Source organism: Monodelphis domestica, chromosome 2, assembly GCF_027887165.1.
Source record: "Monodelphis domestica isolate mMonDom1 chromosome 2, mMonDom1.pri, whole genome shotgun sequence".
NCBI lineage: Eukaryota > Metazoa > Chordata > Mammalia > Didelphimorphia > Didelphidae > Monodelphis > Monodelphis domestica.
Window position 1 is genome coordinate 326,962,224 of NC_077228.1, and position 15,035 is coordinate 326,977,258.

General features: G+C 34.9%; 1 protein-coding gene across 7 annotated transcripts in view; it reads right to left on the reverse strand.

The window, feature by feature from the left end:
* Window positions 1-5,981: 5,981 nt before the first annotated feature.
* The window catches only part of FILIP1 (filamin A interacting protein 1), a 351,039-nt gene continuing 341,985 nt past the window's right edge, over window positions 5,982-15,035 (reverse strand). For all 7 annotated transcript variants that reach the window (XM_007484213.3, XM_007484212.3, XM_056818507.1 and 4 more), the window contains one exon: window positions 5,982-10,671. Coding sequence is in view for 2 of the 7 variants with exons in the window: in XM_056818509.1 (XP_056674487.1) it covers window positions 10,631-10,671 (41 nt within the window). In the remaining 5 variants the exon portion in view is untranslated. The remainder of the gene's footprint in view (window positions 10,672-15,035) is intronic.

Here is a 15,035-nt window from a genome sequence, read left to right on the forward strand (position 1 = left end):
GTCTGTACAATAGAAGCTGAGAGACAACTAATGGAGCTGGTAGTCTTACAAGTGAAGGGATCTCTCCCAGGGGTACTTTTAGTTAATGAGCATAGATTTAGGGTTAAAAAGAACCTCAACACTTTCACTTTACAGAAGAGGAAATCAAGACCCAAAGAGATCAATTGACTTAAAATTATTTGATTAATTAAAAATTAATTAATTGACAAGGTCATACAGATAGTAAATGGCAGATCAAGGACTGGAACCCAAATTCTTTGGTTTGAAATCCAGCACCCCCTTCCAGTCTACCAGATGATCAGGCTAAGCTTGACAAACCATTAGACCATAGGATATAGATCTGGAAGGGATTTTGTCTATCATCCAGTCTAAACCCCTTATGTTCTGGATAAGAAGTAAGAGATGCAATGACTTACCCAAGGTCACAAGTATAGGAAGAGTTTAGGACAGATCAAGCCAACTGAAGAAATCAGCCATACTTGCCTGAGATTGCTGGCAAGGTCCCGATCTCTCACACAAAGGCACTGCTGCTCTCAGCCAAAGGTCATCATTAAACTCTGAGAAACTCTGAAGAGCAAAGCAGTCATTGTAACATCATGGCTGAAAGTACCGAACCTGCCTTTCCCTAAGAACAGATTAGCAATCACCATTTCTCAACTTGTTTACATCTGTAATAGCAACCCTGGTAAGGTTCTTCATGTGTGAAGTCATTTCATAAACATCATCCTGTGGGAAAGTAACACCCCCACAAGAAAGTTGTAGTGCTTAATATTTTACTCACTATAAAAGTCTTTCTCTTTGTCACAATAAACAAAGATCATAGCCCCCAGTCATGGTGCTGTGATTCTTCCTCTCAGTCCTTCTCAGGCCTGCTGGACACAATCTTTCCTGTCTTCCTTCTTATCTCACTCTCTCTCTCTCTAGCTGCTAGTCTCCTAGCAGGCTGACTCTCTCTCTCCACGGCTGCAACAGCCCTCAGATCCAGCCACTAATCAGCAGGCTCCCACCTATGACTCCAATAAGTAAATGACAAGCCCAGAATTCAAACCTAGAGCTTCTGACTTTAAATATAAAGTGTTCTTTTCACTAATCTCTGAGATTAATGTCAATTTCCCAATTGTTCAAGCAAACCCATGCCCTAGATCTAGATATCTTGGAGATATAGAGACAGTACCATAGAACACAAGCTACTCAAAGTCTCATAGACCAATACTAGTCTCTGTACTGCTTCTATCAATCTCATTTCAAAGTATTCATAACTGATGAATGAGAGAAGACCCCCTGGTACATGGAAGAAGAGCTTCCATTCCATCTTTGTCTTTGCATCATTAGTACCTAGAACAGGGCCAGTTACTTAGTAATCACTTAATAAATGCTTGTTAAATGAATATAATGTAAAGATTACTGATGATGTCATTAGATCTATGTTTTAGTCCTAAATTTGTCACAGTCTAGCTAATGTTGAACAAATAATTTCACTTCTTTTGGGATGTTTCCTCCTATAAAAAAAAGTTGGGGTTTGTCTAGACAACCTCTGAGGTTCCTCTTTTTGCATGTGACACTTAATTAAAAACTCTTAATAATGTTTTGTTTCTCCCGCTTGCATGTAAAAACAATTTTTGGTGTTCGTTTTTTAATGCTTTGAATTTCATATCCTCTCCTTCCTTCCCTCTCTTCCTCCTTCCCTGAAATGGTAAGCAATTTCCTATTAGTTTACATGTGCTATTGTGAGATTTTAAATGGTTGAGGTCTTAAACTGTAGTGATTAAAATAGTGGAAGATATAAATTGTGATAGATATAAGAGAGGGTGAGTAAATTTGACCGCATAAATATGTTTCACTACAGTGTCTTGGGTTTTAAAATCAAATATAAGGTGGTCACCAGGGAAATATTCCCAATTATTCAAATACCCAAGTCAACTGGGTTTTATAGAGATTTTAATTAACAATACAATGAGTAATCAAAGAAAGAGAGAGAGAGTAAGAAAGGATTAAGTATGAAGGGCCTCAGGCCAATATGGCCTAGACCTGAGTCTTAAAAGAGAAATCAGTCAGTTTTTTAACACTCACCACAAGGTCTGACTAAACAAGGATACTAGTGACACCAGGCCAGCGTCCTTCCTCAAAGAGTCTTCCAGCAAGAGATTGTTTCAAAGGGCCTCTCTCAAGAGCCTCCAGAGCTCCTACCCCAGAGGGACAGAGCCCCTCAGAGGAGCTCCTCAAGGAGCTCTCCTTCAGAATGAGATTTCCTCCAAGAGCACTTCTCCTCAAAGAGATCTATCTCCAAGGAAAGAGCCCTCAAGCATCAGTCCTCAAGGAAATGAGTCTCTCAGAATGAGATCCTCCAGAATGAGAGTCAGAAATCGAGATCCCTGAATGAGATCCAAGCTCTTATTTTTAAGGGCAAAAATTTCCTCTGTCACCTCCCCTAAGTCCTTACATCTACCAATCACTGTAGATGTTTCTAAAGGACCGCCCATTTTGAATTCACAGCTGAGTAGTTTTAATATCTTTAGTAAGTCAGAAAAAAATGCTGCTGTGTCGACAAATTTCATTAAGAAAAAACCTCTGAATAAGTTATCACCCTTTTAGGTTTAAGTAGTTTACAAGTTGCCCCACCTATATGGGTACCTAGCATCCCATTGTATCAATTTTAAAAACAGGCATGACTCAAAGAACTTCCTGTCCTTTCCATAAGCATGGGTCAAAGCACTTTCATTGTTCAGCAAGGAGTTTTCTGTCCTAAAGCAGTCTTAAGTAGGGTGGAGTAGGGATATTCCCAAGGCAAGGAGTTTTCACATTCAAGTAGAATTCTCACTATCTTCTAGGGAATTTTTTTAAGTAGAAGATTCCCCAATGGGGAAATTTCCAACATTCATAAGTCTGAGAAATTTTAAGGTTTACACTATCATACAAAACATTTTCCATATTCATCATGTTGTAGGAGACACATAAAAATAAAAAACCCATGAAGAAATTAAATGAAGAATAGTTTGCTTTTATCTGCATTCAGACACCATTAGTTCTTTCTCTGGAGGTGAATACCATTTTGGGGGCTGTCTTGAATCATTGCTGAGAATAGCTAAGTCATTCACAGTTGTTCATCATACATTACTGTTGTTGCTGTGCACTTCACTTTGCATTGGTTCTTGTAGGTTTTTCTGAAATCCTACTGCTCATCATTTCTCCTAGCATTCCATTATAATTAGAGAATGAGGAGTGTCTCTCGATTGAGGAATGACTGAAAAATTATGGTACGTGATGGTGATGGAATAGTATTGAAGGAATGATGAACTGGAGGATTTCCACATGAACTGGAAGAACCTTCAGGAACTGATGCAGAGTGAAATGAGCATAACCAAGAGAACATTATACACAGAAAGTGAAACTGTGGAATGATCCAATGTAATGGTCTTTACTACTAATAGCAACACAATGATCCAGGACAATCCCTAGGGACTTATGAAAAAGAATGCTATTCACATCAGAACTGTGGGAGTAGAAAAGCAGAAGAAAAACATATGGCTTATCATTTATTTATATGGGTATATGATTTGGGGTTTTGGTTTTAAAAGATTGCTCTATTGCAAAAATGAAAAATATGGAAATAGATATAAAGTGATAACATTTGTGTAACCCAATGGAATTGCTTGTCAGTTCTGGGAGGGTAGAGGGAAGAGAGGAGGGAAAGAAAATGAATCATGTAAACATGGAAAAATATTTAAGAAAAAAAATTTTAAATAGTATTCCATTACAAATATAGACCATGGGGGCAGCTAGGTGGCTCAGTGGATTGAGAGCCAGGCCTAGATATGGGAGGTCCTGGGTTCAAATCTGACCCCAGTCACTTCCTAGCTGTGTGACCCTGGGCAAGTTACTTGACCTCCATTGCCTAGCCCTTACCACTCTTCTGCCTTGGAACCAATACACAGTGTTGATTCCAAGAGGGAAGGTAAGGGTTTAAAATATATATGTACCACAACTTGTTTAGGCATTTTTCAATTGATAAGCATTTCTTCAGTTTCCAATTCTTTGCTACCACAATAATCAGACCTAGCAGTGGTATTGCTAGATCAAAGGCTTTTTACAGTTTATAAAGGTTTATAAAACCTTTGGCTATGCTTTTAAATTGGTTCCCAGAATGGTTAGATCAGTTCACAACCCCATCAACAATGCATCACTGTCCCAATTTTCCCACATCCCTGCTAATATTATCATTTTTCTAAGATTCCTTCAAAAATTAAATTTTTTCACTAGCTTTGAAATACGGAAAATGTAGCTAGTTTCCTAAAGTTCCATGTTTGGAGAGTGGTTAAGGTAACATTACCTAAGCAATTTCTATGCTATGAAATAACTCAAAATGAGAAGGTCCTTTTTTGCTGGAGATCTGTTTATTTGGGAATTAAAGAGTTCCCTTTTAGATTTTTACCTTGAAGAGGAAATTAAGAGGGAGTTAAAAGTTCTGAATCTAAACTTATACATGATTATACAGAACATATGATCAGTTGTCTCTGCTTGAGACTGTAATGCCCCAGGCAAAAGTATGAAGTGTTGCCTTTGCAGACTTCAGTAGTCTCATGTGACATCTAATAATCACAACTTCCCCCAATTTATTATATCATTTCTTTTTTTATGATATCATTTCTGACAACATACCATACAGTTAGGGACTTGTATACATATTTTTGTAATCTCTTGCACTTGGATTTATTCATGTTACTTGCTAAAATATAGAAGTTCCAAGGAAATTTAGATGACTTGTGGATAGAAAAAGATGGAATACTACCTCAGCTATATAATCACTCATCCTCTATAATTAATTGTATTATTTCCTTATCTCCCTCTTCTGTTCTTTGTTCTATGCTAAAAGATTGGTTATTACTCACTCTTTTGACAAGTTCAGACCTTACTAAAAAACTGTAATCGTGTTTGGGAAATATTTGTCTACCTTTGTTGAATTTTATTTGTGACAGATAGAATATTGAAGATTATAAATTAGTTTTGATCAGCAAAAAAAAAAAATCCCTCTATTTTCCAAGCTCTACTAATACTTCATATTGTAAAACTGAATACTCTTTTACTTTGTTTCTTTGGTGTTGTGGAACATCTAATTTTTAATCTAATTGTTGGCATGCTCTTAAACTGTTTTAATATATTCAATCACCCCCACCTAGATTGAATATGAACCCTTCAAAGGATCAGCTTTTCTATTTCTATTGGACTGTGTGTATTCAAGAAGAGTGCTTATAATCTCATTCTGAAGCCCTTTGAGGTTAGACTAACCTGACTTGCCAAACCTGTTATAACTTTCCTTCTGTTTTGCAATTAGGGATAATATTTTTGTAATAAGTAAGAGATTGCAGGAGTTAAAAAAGAAAATATTTTTATTAGGTGGCTCAGAGCCTTGAAGGCTTGTTGCTATCCATTTAACAAGTGAAGAAAAATAATCTTCATGAGTGGAGAACAATGACCTTGCCTCTTTCACTAAGTTAATTCACATGCTAAGTCAAATTGGAGCTTGGGAATTTCTACCTCTAAGTCATATAGTTGTATGGAACAACAAGGACTGTTTCAGCCCCAGACCCAGAAAATTCAGACAGATTAAATGCCTGTGGTCTTTACTTAGCTTGGTAGCTATTCTCTGTTCTAAAAAAGCTTAGCCTCTCAAGGTGAATACTCTCCATTTAGAAAAGAAAACTGCCCGAGTAGTATATATGAACTGAAAACCTCTCTTTATGAGGAGATAGCATATGGGTTCCCCCCCCTAGTTTGGCATCAAATGTGTGAAGAATCTGTCTCTCTAAAAGGTCTGAACTCTAAGTCTCTGGGCTTTAAGCTAAATGAGATATTGTAGAGTCTAGTCCTGTCCTTGTCAGAGAAAGGTCACATTTCCCCTGAGAACTATAGCTGTAGCCAACATCTTGAAGTAGAATGTCAGGAAAGGAGAGAGCTACATTTTAAATGAAGAGGAGGCTTCGCACTTATTTAAAACATGGTTTTATTTTCTATGAAGTTTATGTTTCAACTCAAAAGGAATATCACACAATGCATTTATTTTACAAACCTTGTTTTTCTCACATTCTGGAGAGATTACTACTGTACTCTTGACTTTATAACTAACACTCCAAACATCTTCATTAGTTAAATAAATTCAATAGTCAGTGAAGAATTGAAGGCAGGATATTGCATTCATATAAAAGACAAGTATAAATGCATACATTTAACCAATTTTACTTGGAAATGATAAACTTCTCAATTAATACAACTCAAGAGAGGTAATATTAAGTGTACATTGTGTTACAAATATTAGGAAAATAAAACATACTCCCAAACCTTTTCAAATGTATTCCTTAGTTGATAGTACATTAAATCTCCACAAATTCTAACAAAGTATTTTATCAGATTATAAGCTTCTTTGTGTGGAAGAATCTAGATCATATTCTTGAAACCAAAATATAGATTATAAATCTGCAGTGTTGAAACAACCAAAACTACAAACAATAAAATTCCCAAATAACATATATAAGAAATAACACTGGAGAATAAATGTAGCATGTTATGGCACTCTGAGTGTTTCAGTTCAAAATTAATGAACCTATAGTATTTTTCTAAGTAAAAAGTAAAATAAAATAGCTTTCATGAAAACATGGAATTATGGGCTAAGTGCTTAAAAAAATCTGAGAAATACAAATATTAAAGGACTAAAAAAGTAAGATTAATTTTTTTCTAAATCCTAATTTTTGTGGGTTCATTAAAGCCTTTTATTTTTTATTTTTCCTTCTTTGACTTATAAACATAATACTTTTAGATGGTTGTGAAATTCTTTTCAGATCTTGGTTTCTCTGTTTATGTGTAAGCTATTATATTAGATAATCAATTCAGGTTAATGTTTCTTTCAAATTGGTATTGTCCTAAGCCCCAAGTCCTATCATAATTCTTCACAAGTGAGTAAGTTATTATTCTGAAATTTGATCTATTTGCAATAAAATTTTTAAAAATAAATATAGGGAATTCTTTCAGGATATTTTCTCCCTATAACTTATATCAGGAATTATGTAGGACAGTGGATTGATTCATCAGTATTTTTCTATTAAGACAAAGGCTTCTGGTGGTGTGAACTGAAAAGTTTGGTATAATCACATTGGGGGAACTTTTAAAAATTATCCAATTTTAAAAGCATCCCCATCTGATCTGAAGATTATTAGGATTTGGTTCTAATGACAGATATCAACATTTTGTGAGCCTAGGACAGTTCCAGATGGAGGCACAAATATTCATAAGGGCCCTGACCTATCCTCATTATTTCCAATCATCTTCCTGTTTTCATGCTGCCACTGTTGAGAATTTCAACCACTACCCATATCACTTGCCCTGCTAGAGCTGCTGCAGACCCAAGAACTAAAGAGGCATTGGGGATGGCAACAACTTGAATTGCTCTTGTCTCTTCTATGCCAGCAATAATGGAAAGATTTTGGAGTCACACATGTATATCCCTTCTAAAAGGAATTATCATAAATAGCTCGTAATTCAGATCTTACCTGGAGTACCCTATAAAGATTACTGCAGCAAAGGGCACTATTCATATCAGATAGAGAGGTGGCGATGGGAAAAGGGATTGCATAGAGGTAATCTGTATATTAAATTATTAAATGTATTATAGTTTGATATATTTATGGACTTATTTGGTTGAATATATTAGACTGATGACCTCTAAGACCCTTCCATCTTTAAATCGAAGATCCCATAAATATGAATCCTACTCTTCTGCTTCACTGCATAACACTTTCTGATCTTTGCTAATCCTGAATGTTGTTACATATGTTTGAATTTTAAATTAATATGTTTGGTTTCATTTCTCTGGCTCTCTGATTCCAATTGGGTGTTCAAAAGCCTTCAACACAGAATGTGTAGAAATATGAATTTCTAAATTGTCTCTGGTTGTATCCTTTATTCTCAACTTCTTTTGTTTGTTTGGGGATAACATAGTACAATTTTAAATAAGCAGGAGAACAATTTTCCAGTAAAAAATATTCTAAATTATCTTTAGCATTTCTGTTAAAAGTCATTATTGTGTGACAAAATTTTAAAAGTATTTGAAATTTTGTCCGTTTGATCATTAATCCATAGCATTTGGAAACAACATCAAATCTCTGGTATTTATTGGATGGGAAAGGAGAGGAAAAGCTATTAAATTATGACTGCTAATGCAAAATTTCATGGTAGAGTATTTTTTTTTATCAGAGATACAGGCATTTGAGAATAAGGCACTTCATCATAAACCCCAGATTTAACAATGGTAAATAGTTCTTCTGAAATTGAAATTTCATTATAATTCAACTTTCTTAGAAAACAAAACCCTGTAATAATAACACTAACAATCTCACACATATATACATTTTTTTTTTGGCCAGCCTCCAAAATTTTATATACTATGGTAATGCTACCATTGTTATTTGAGTCAGAACAAATGTATTGTAATATTTTTTTTCTTTATGAAATTCAAAATTATTTAAATATAAAATATGGCCACCTGAAAATATAATACACATTAAACCTGATTCTCTTGTTTTTTTATAAGGCACAACTATTCACACTCTAAATCTACATAAGGGAAAAATCTGTCCTTGTCATAGAATTTCCAAATTCTTCCACTTCTGTTCAAACCTAGCAAGGGCTTCTTCTTTCAAGTCATTTACATTATGGGCTCCATTCTTTGGAAGTTGGAGAAATAACCTGATCAAAGTATTACTTGTATTGATTTTCATTATCCTTCTAGTACTGAAAATGTTTTCCTTAACTTTAATATTTAATGATTTACATAACATATGTGTAGATAAAATTTAATTTATCAGGTTTGTTCTCCTTTTATGTTATTCTAAAATATTGTTTTGTTATAGGGCCTACAGAAAATGTTTTAATATTGGTAAAGGTTAAAGAAAAACAAAAATATCAGCACTTCAAGTAAACTTTGGGGCAATTTTTCATATAAAACTGAATTGAATAGCAGCTCTGACAATGAGATTTCAGTAATATATGCTGTTTTTATCTTTAAAAATTGTTTCTCTGTGCTTTTAATTTAGTTCATGAAGATTTGTCAAAATAATCATCTATCTTCCCTAAAACCATCAAGGAAAAAACAACTGTACTTAATTTTTTCATCACACTTGACCACTTTTTATTGACAAAATTTCATTTAGGGTAAGATCTGAGGGAGCAATGAGGTGGTTCAGTGGATAGAAAACCAGGCCTGGAGATGAGAGAGGTCCTGTGTTCAAATTTGACTTCAGACACTTACTAGCTGCATGACCCTGATCAAGTCACTTAACTCCCAACTGCCTAGCCCTTACCATTCTTCTGCCTTGGAACCAATACTTAGTATTGATTTTAAAACAAAAGGTAAGTATTTAAAAAAGAGATAAACTGATATTTTTAAAATGTTGCTCCATGGCTATGCTAGCAGCATACAGTCTCTTCTTATCTATGCTTATAATTATATACCACAAGTAGGAAAACACTTCAATTGTCAGTCTGAAACTACAGGCTTATATCTTGTGCAACCACATCCTGACAAATGTGATTTTGCAATAACATTAATAATGCAGTGTAACCAAACTCACCATAATATTGAAAAACCCTCATGTAATGTTGTTCAGTTGTTGCCTTGAAATGCAAATCAGACAGTTTGAAATGATCTAGTTTAAGCTGGTTCTTGAAGCCTCAGTAGCATTAACACTCCTTTCCCCCTTTTAATGTTACACTGTCTTAAATCATATCTTCACACAACCTAGGAAGTGGGGTATGCCTTTATTGGCTTTGTAAATTACAATATGTCAGATTAATGTCAGGTTAAGTTCCTACACCTTAATTATGTGTATCATTTCCCAGTGCGATTAGTATCAACTTTGGGGTTCTGGCAAAGAACACTCTTAAAGTAACAGCAGCTTCCACAAATGGTGGAAAATATTTTAAATCAAGCTCTGAAATAGGGACACATTCCACAGCTATCATCTATTAATAAATGAACCACTTTCAGAACTATAGTACTATGTAAAAAAGGCAAGTCCCCTGTAAGGATCTTGTGCTTCTAAAGTCTTAGCTCACAAATTTGCCCTGGGAAATTGAACAGAATATTAATTTTTATTTTCTTTAAAAAATACCTAACTCAACCAAAAGGGAAAAAAAGAAAGGCATTACATTTCTTTACAATTTTGAAAACAAAATATCAACACTTTGAGGAATTGACAGTGTATTCAACAAATACATGTGCCATTGACTATGGAAATGGAAAAAAATCACATTACAAAGTATACTTTAAAAAATAAATTACATAGCAAATAACAATAACAAACACAAGCATGTGCCAGTGGACCTGAAAGCTTTGCAAATAGGAGAATAAAATTCAGTTGGCACAGAGTCTGTTTTGCACTTGTTACTCATTTCCATATTAGCAAGGAACTTTTAAGCTTTAAAATTCTACCCCCAAAAACATTCATTGGAAGAAGTAAATTATTTCCATTAGTGATCAGTAGCATAGAAGACCATGGTGATGGTAAAGGGCTGCAGAAATTTAATTCATCCACCTGGGATTCAAAGGAGATGCACAAACAAAGTATATGCTTGGTATCATTTTTCATCTAGAGTTCATCCGTAACTGATGAATGATGATGCTTTCTAAAATGAAAATAGAAAAATAACATATCTTCAGTTATACTCAAACTAAAATCCAAAGTGGAAAGTAAGGATAATGCCTATATTTGATATTTCACTAACACACGTGAAGGAATTAAAGAATATGAGTTTAGTGGTTTGCCACAATTTTAGTGACAATATTTTCTTAATAAAAATCAGAACATATGATTTGATGGATCATTTTTTTTCTAATTTAGAAATGGACTTTTGAATTGGAACAATATTAGATAAATCCTGGCCATTGAGTTGCCATAGATATTATCTCTGCCACATTTGAGTAACTTGTTTATATTATAATTATGCTTTACATTCAAGGTTCTCAAAGCGCTTTTCAAACCATTATCTATTGGGAAGTTCCATTTGGTCCTTCTTTCCAAGAAAATGACTAAGACAGAGAAATAGTGAATAAACTAACCAGAATTTTATGGTAGTTTAGCAATTACTACAGAAATGGAAACTATTTTATCTTTTTTTTTTATCAAACCACAATGTTTCCTGTGCCAGCTAAGCCTAATTAAGACCCATTTTTAAAAAAATTCCCTATTTGATAAGAACTATTGGGAAAACTGGGAAGCATTCTGACAAAAATTGGGCTTAAATCAATAGTTTACACCATATTTCACAATACATAAAAATGAATATGTAACTTGAATCATCCTATTAAAAAATTAGGAAAGAAGTAGATCATAAGCCTATAGAAAGGGAATTTATTCTTAACCAAAGAACAAATAGACATGATTACAAAAGATAGATAATTTGGATTACATGAAATTAAAATTTTTTTAAACAACAAAATCAATCTATCTAGAAAGAAAAAGGAAGCACTTGACTAGGAAAAAATATTTGTGTCAGAGATCAATGATAAAGTTTTGATATCCAAGCTTTATAGACAACTAGCAATGTCCAAAAGACATTCTACAATAGAGAATGTAAAAAGATCTGAACAGACTTTTCTCAAAAGAACAGTTGAAAACTATTAACTATGTGAAAGAATGCTCCAAATCACTACTACTAATTTAAATTCAAATAAAATCAAAAGAAAACCAGAAAAATGGCAAAGACATAAAAGATGGGAATAATCAGCTTAACACTGTTGTGGAGAGACAGGGACGATAATGTGTTGTGGGTGGAACTGTGAATTGTGACAACCATTCTGAAAAGCAATATGAAATCAAGCAAAAAGTTACTAAAATATTCATATACTTTGATCCAAAGATTCCATTGCTTTGTATATGACCAAAAAAAAAAAAGGAATCTATCTCCATATGCACCAAAATGATAGTAATGATCTGAAAAACAAAATAGATGCCCACTGAATGAAATCAAACAAATTATAGCATGTGAATGTAATGGAATTTTATTGTCCTCTAAGAAAACAAGCATGATGAATAAAGAAGCAAAGAAAAACTTATACACACTGATTCAGTGAAGTAATCAGGATTGGGGGGGAAAATACAATGTTTTGCAAACTCTTACCACTATACCAACTCTCTTTATATGTGAAAAGTATTTATTTCAGATTGGTAGTTTCCAATTACTCCCTATCTAATTTCTTTCAGACTTTAGACTGGGGTTTCACACTCATTTGTGCATTGAATGTGTTTTAGGTAGAACAACTAAATGGGTCTGGAGTCAAGAAGACCTGAGTTCAAATCCAATCTTGGAAACTTACTTGTGACCCTGGGAAAGTCACTTAATCCCAGTTTAGATCACATTTATAATGCACTTTTCACAGTGCCTGGCACATTGTAAGCACTTAAATATTTCCTCCCTCCCTTCCTTTCTTTTTTCTCCTACATCCTTCCTTCTTTCCTTCCCTCCCTCCTTCCCACCTTCCTTTCTTTCCTCCTTCCTTCCTTCCTTCCTTCCTTCCTTCCTTCCTTCCTTCCTTCCTTCCTTCCTTCCTTCCTTCCTTCCTTCCTTCCTTCCTTCCTTCCTTCCTTCCTTCCTTCCTTCATTTCTTCCTTCATTTCTTCCTTCCTTCCTTCCTTCCTTCCTTCCTTCCTTCCTTCCTTCCTTCCTTCCTTCCTTCCTTCCTGTCTGCTTGCCCCCTCACTGGGTAGAGTTCTAAACTTGGAAGCAAGAATATCTACATTCAATGAATGCCACAGATACTAACTAGCTGTGTGATACCAGGCAATTCACTTAACCTCTCTTGGCCTCAGTTTTCTCATCTGTAAAACTGGGAATAATAGTAGCACTTATCTAAAAAGGTTCTTATGAGAACCAAATGAAATAGTATAAGCCAAAGTACTTTCCAAACCTTGATGCACTATTTAAATGATGACTGTTCTATTTGGAAAGAAAAACTTTTTTTCACATTTTTGGAACTCTTTAAATTTTGCCAATCTACGTCAGGCTCTGGTTATCTATCATTTAGACTATTGAAGTGGTCACCTGACTGCCTCCATTCTCTTTCTACACCATAGAATCTTTCACATGGCCACCACACTGACATTCCTTTTAAAAATGTCACTTCTTGTTCAGGAAATTCCAGTGACTCCCTTTGACCTTTAGGATAAAGTAAAAACTCTTCTATTTGGTATTTAATGACTTCACAAGCTGTCTGTAGCCTGCTTTCCTAGAATTATTTCAAAGGTCTATGCCTTATCCCCTCCACTTTCCAGTCAAACTGGCCTCCTTGCTCCTAATACACTGCATTTTCCTTCCTATCCCTTTGTTAATGTGCAGCCTGACCCTTGTGCCAGGAATGTTCTTCTTCACTTCCTTCTCTTGGAATCTCTAGCTTCCTTTGTCCTTTAGCTCAAGGGTCATCTCTTGCACAAAGTATTCTCTACTCTTACTGATTCTATGTCTGCAACATCTCATTTGTGTCCTCTTCTCTCCACTTACAACACAACCACTATTCCCATTCAGGTCTGCCATCACAGCTTCCCTGACCTCCTAATGGATCTTCTTCTCTCAAGTCTCTCCACTTCAATCCATGCTCGGCACAGCTGCCAAAGCAACTTTCCTAAAGCTCAGATCTGACCACGTCCCTCAATAGAAACTTCTCTGTTTGCTACTTTAAGCCTTTCCCAAACTGGCTCCACTCTACATTTTTAGCTTTATTAGATATTATTCCCTACCTTGTACTCTACATTTATGGCAGGACTAACAAACTTTAACTGCCACCTTGCCCCTTATTATGGATATAAAGATATGATTTTCCTTTTTAGAATTTTGTATGTGCAAGTGTTCTTTCTCCTTACTTTGAAGAATATACAAGAAACAATATTTCTTCCTATAAGATAAATATGTAAAATAAACATTTATATATTGCTATATCAATAAGTAAGGCCTTTATCCTCCTGACAAGATCTCAGTGTATTAAAAACTTAGTCCTCCTCTAAGCCTAAGGAATCTGAGGTGGTATTTCACAAGAAGCTCTCAAGAATAAGACAGATGGATAAATTAGATAAGTAGATGAGAGAGAGAGAGAGAGAGACAGAGAGAGAGAGGTGTACTAGGTAGGTAGACATAGCTATAAGGCCTCTGATTCCCTGCTTGACACTAGGCCATTTTCTTGACATTTGTAAGATACTTGGCATGTATCCTATTAAAGTTATTTTTCTCCTGGTCCTTGGTTTCTCCTCTAAAACCTCCCATGAGAAAGTATTTCTTTTTTTCCAGTTTTTTATTTTTCCAATAATAAACTGTCCTCCTGGGCCTAGATAAACGCACAGTACCTGGCACCATATATAAAACCTCCACATCTTTCTTGTTAGCTAAATTTAAGTTACTAAGGAAGTATTCTCCCCAACCAATTATTGTCCTTAAAGTTGTCATCTTGAAGACAGGGACTCTTAGTTTTTGTCTTTGTACCCCTATTGCCTAGCACAGTACCTGAAACATAGTAGGTAATTTTAAATGAATGTTGATTGATTGAAAGGCCTTCCCTCGTTGTTAGTGCCATTCCCCTTCCCCATACACCAAAAATATTTTGCACTTACTTTGGGTATATGTTCCATTTGTTCATTTATATACTATGAGAGTAGGGTCTATTTTGGTTTAGAGGTATTTTTTAAATTCCTCTTTGTGCCATCAGCTCTTAGCATGTTGTTCAGTCATTTCAGTTTTGTCCAATTCTTGATGACCTATTGGGGTTTTCTGACCAAAGATCCCAAAGAGGTTTGCCATTTTCTTTTTCAACTCATTTTATAGAAAAGGAAACTGAGGCAAACAGGGTTAAGTGACTTGTTCAAGGTCACACAGCTAGTAAGTGTCTGAGGATGGATTTGAACTCATGAAGATGACTGTTCCTAACTTCAGACCCTGCACACTACTTGGCTGCTCCACCTGCCACATGTGGGTGGGCACTTACTAAATATCTAATTGTTGAAGTT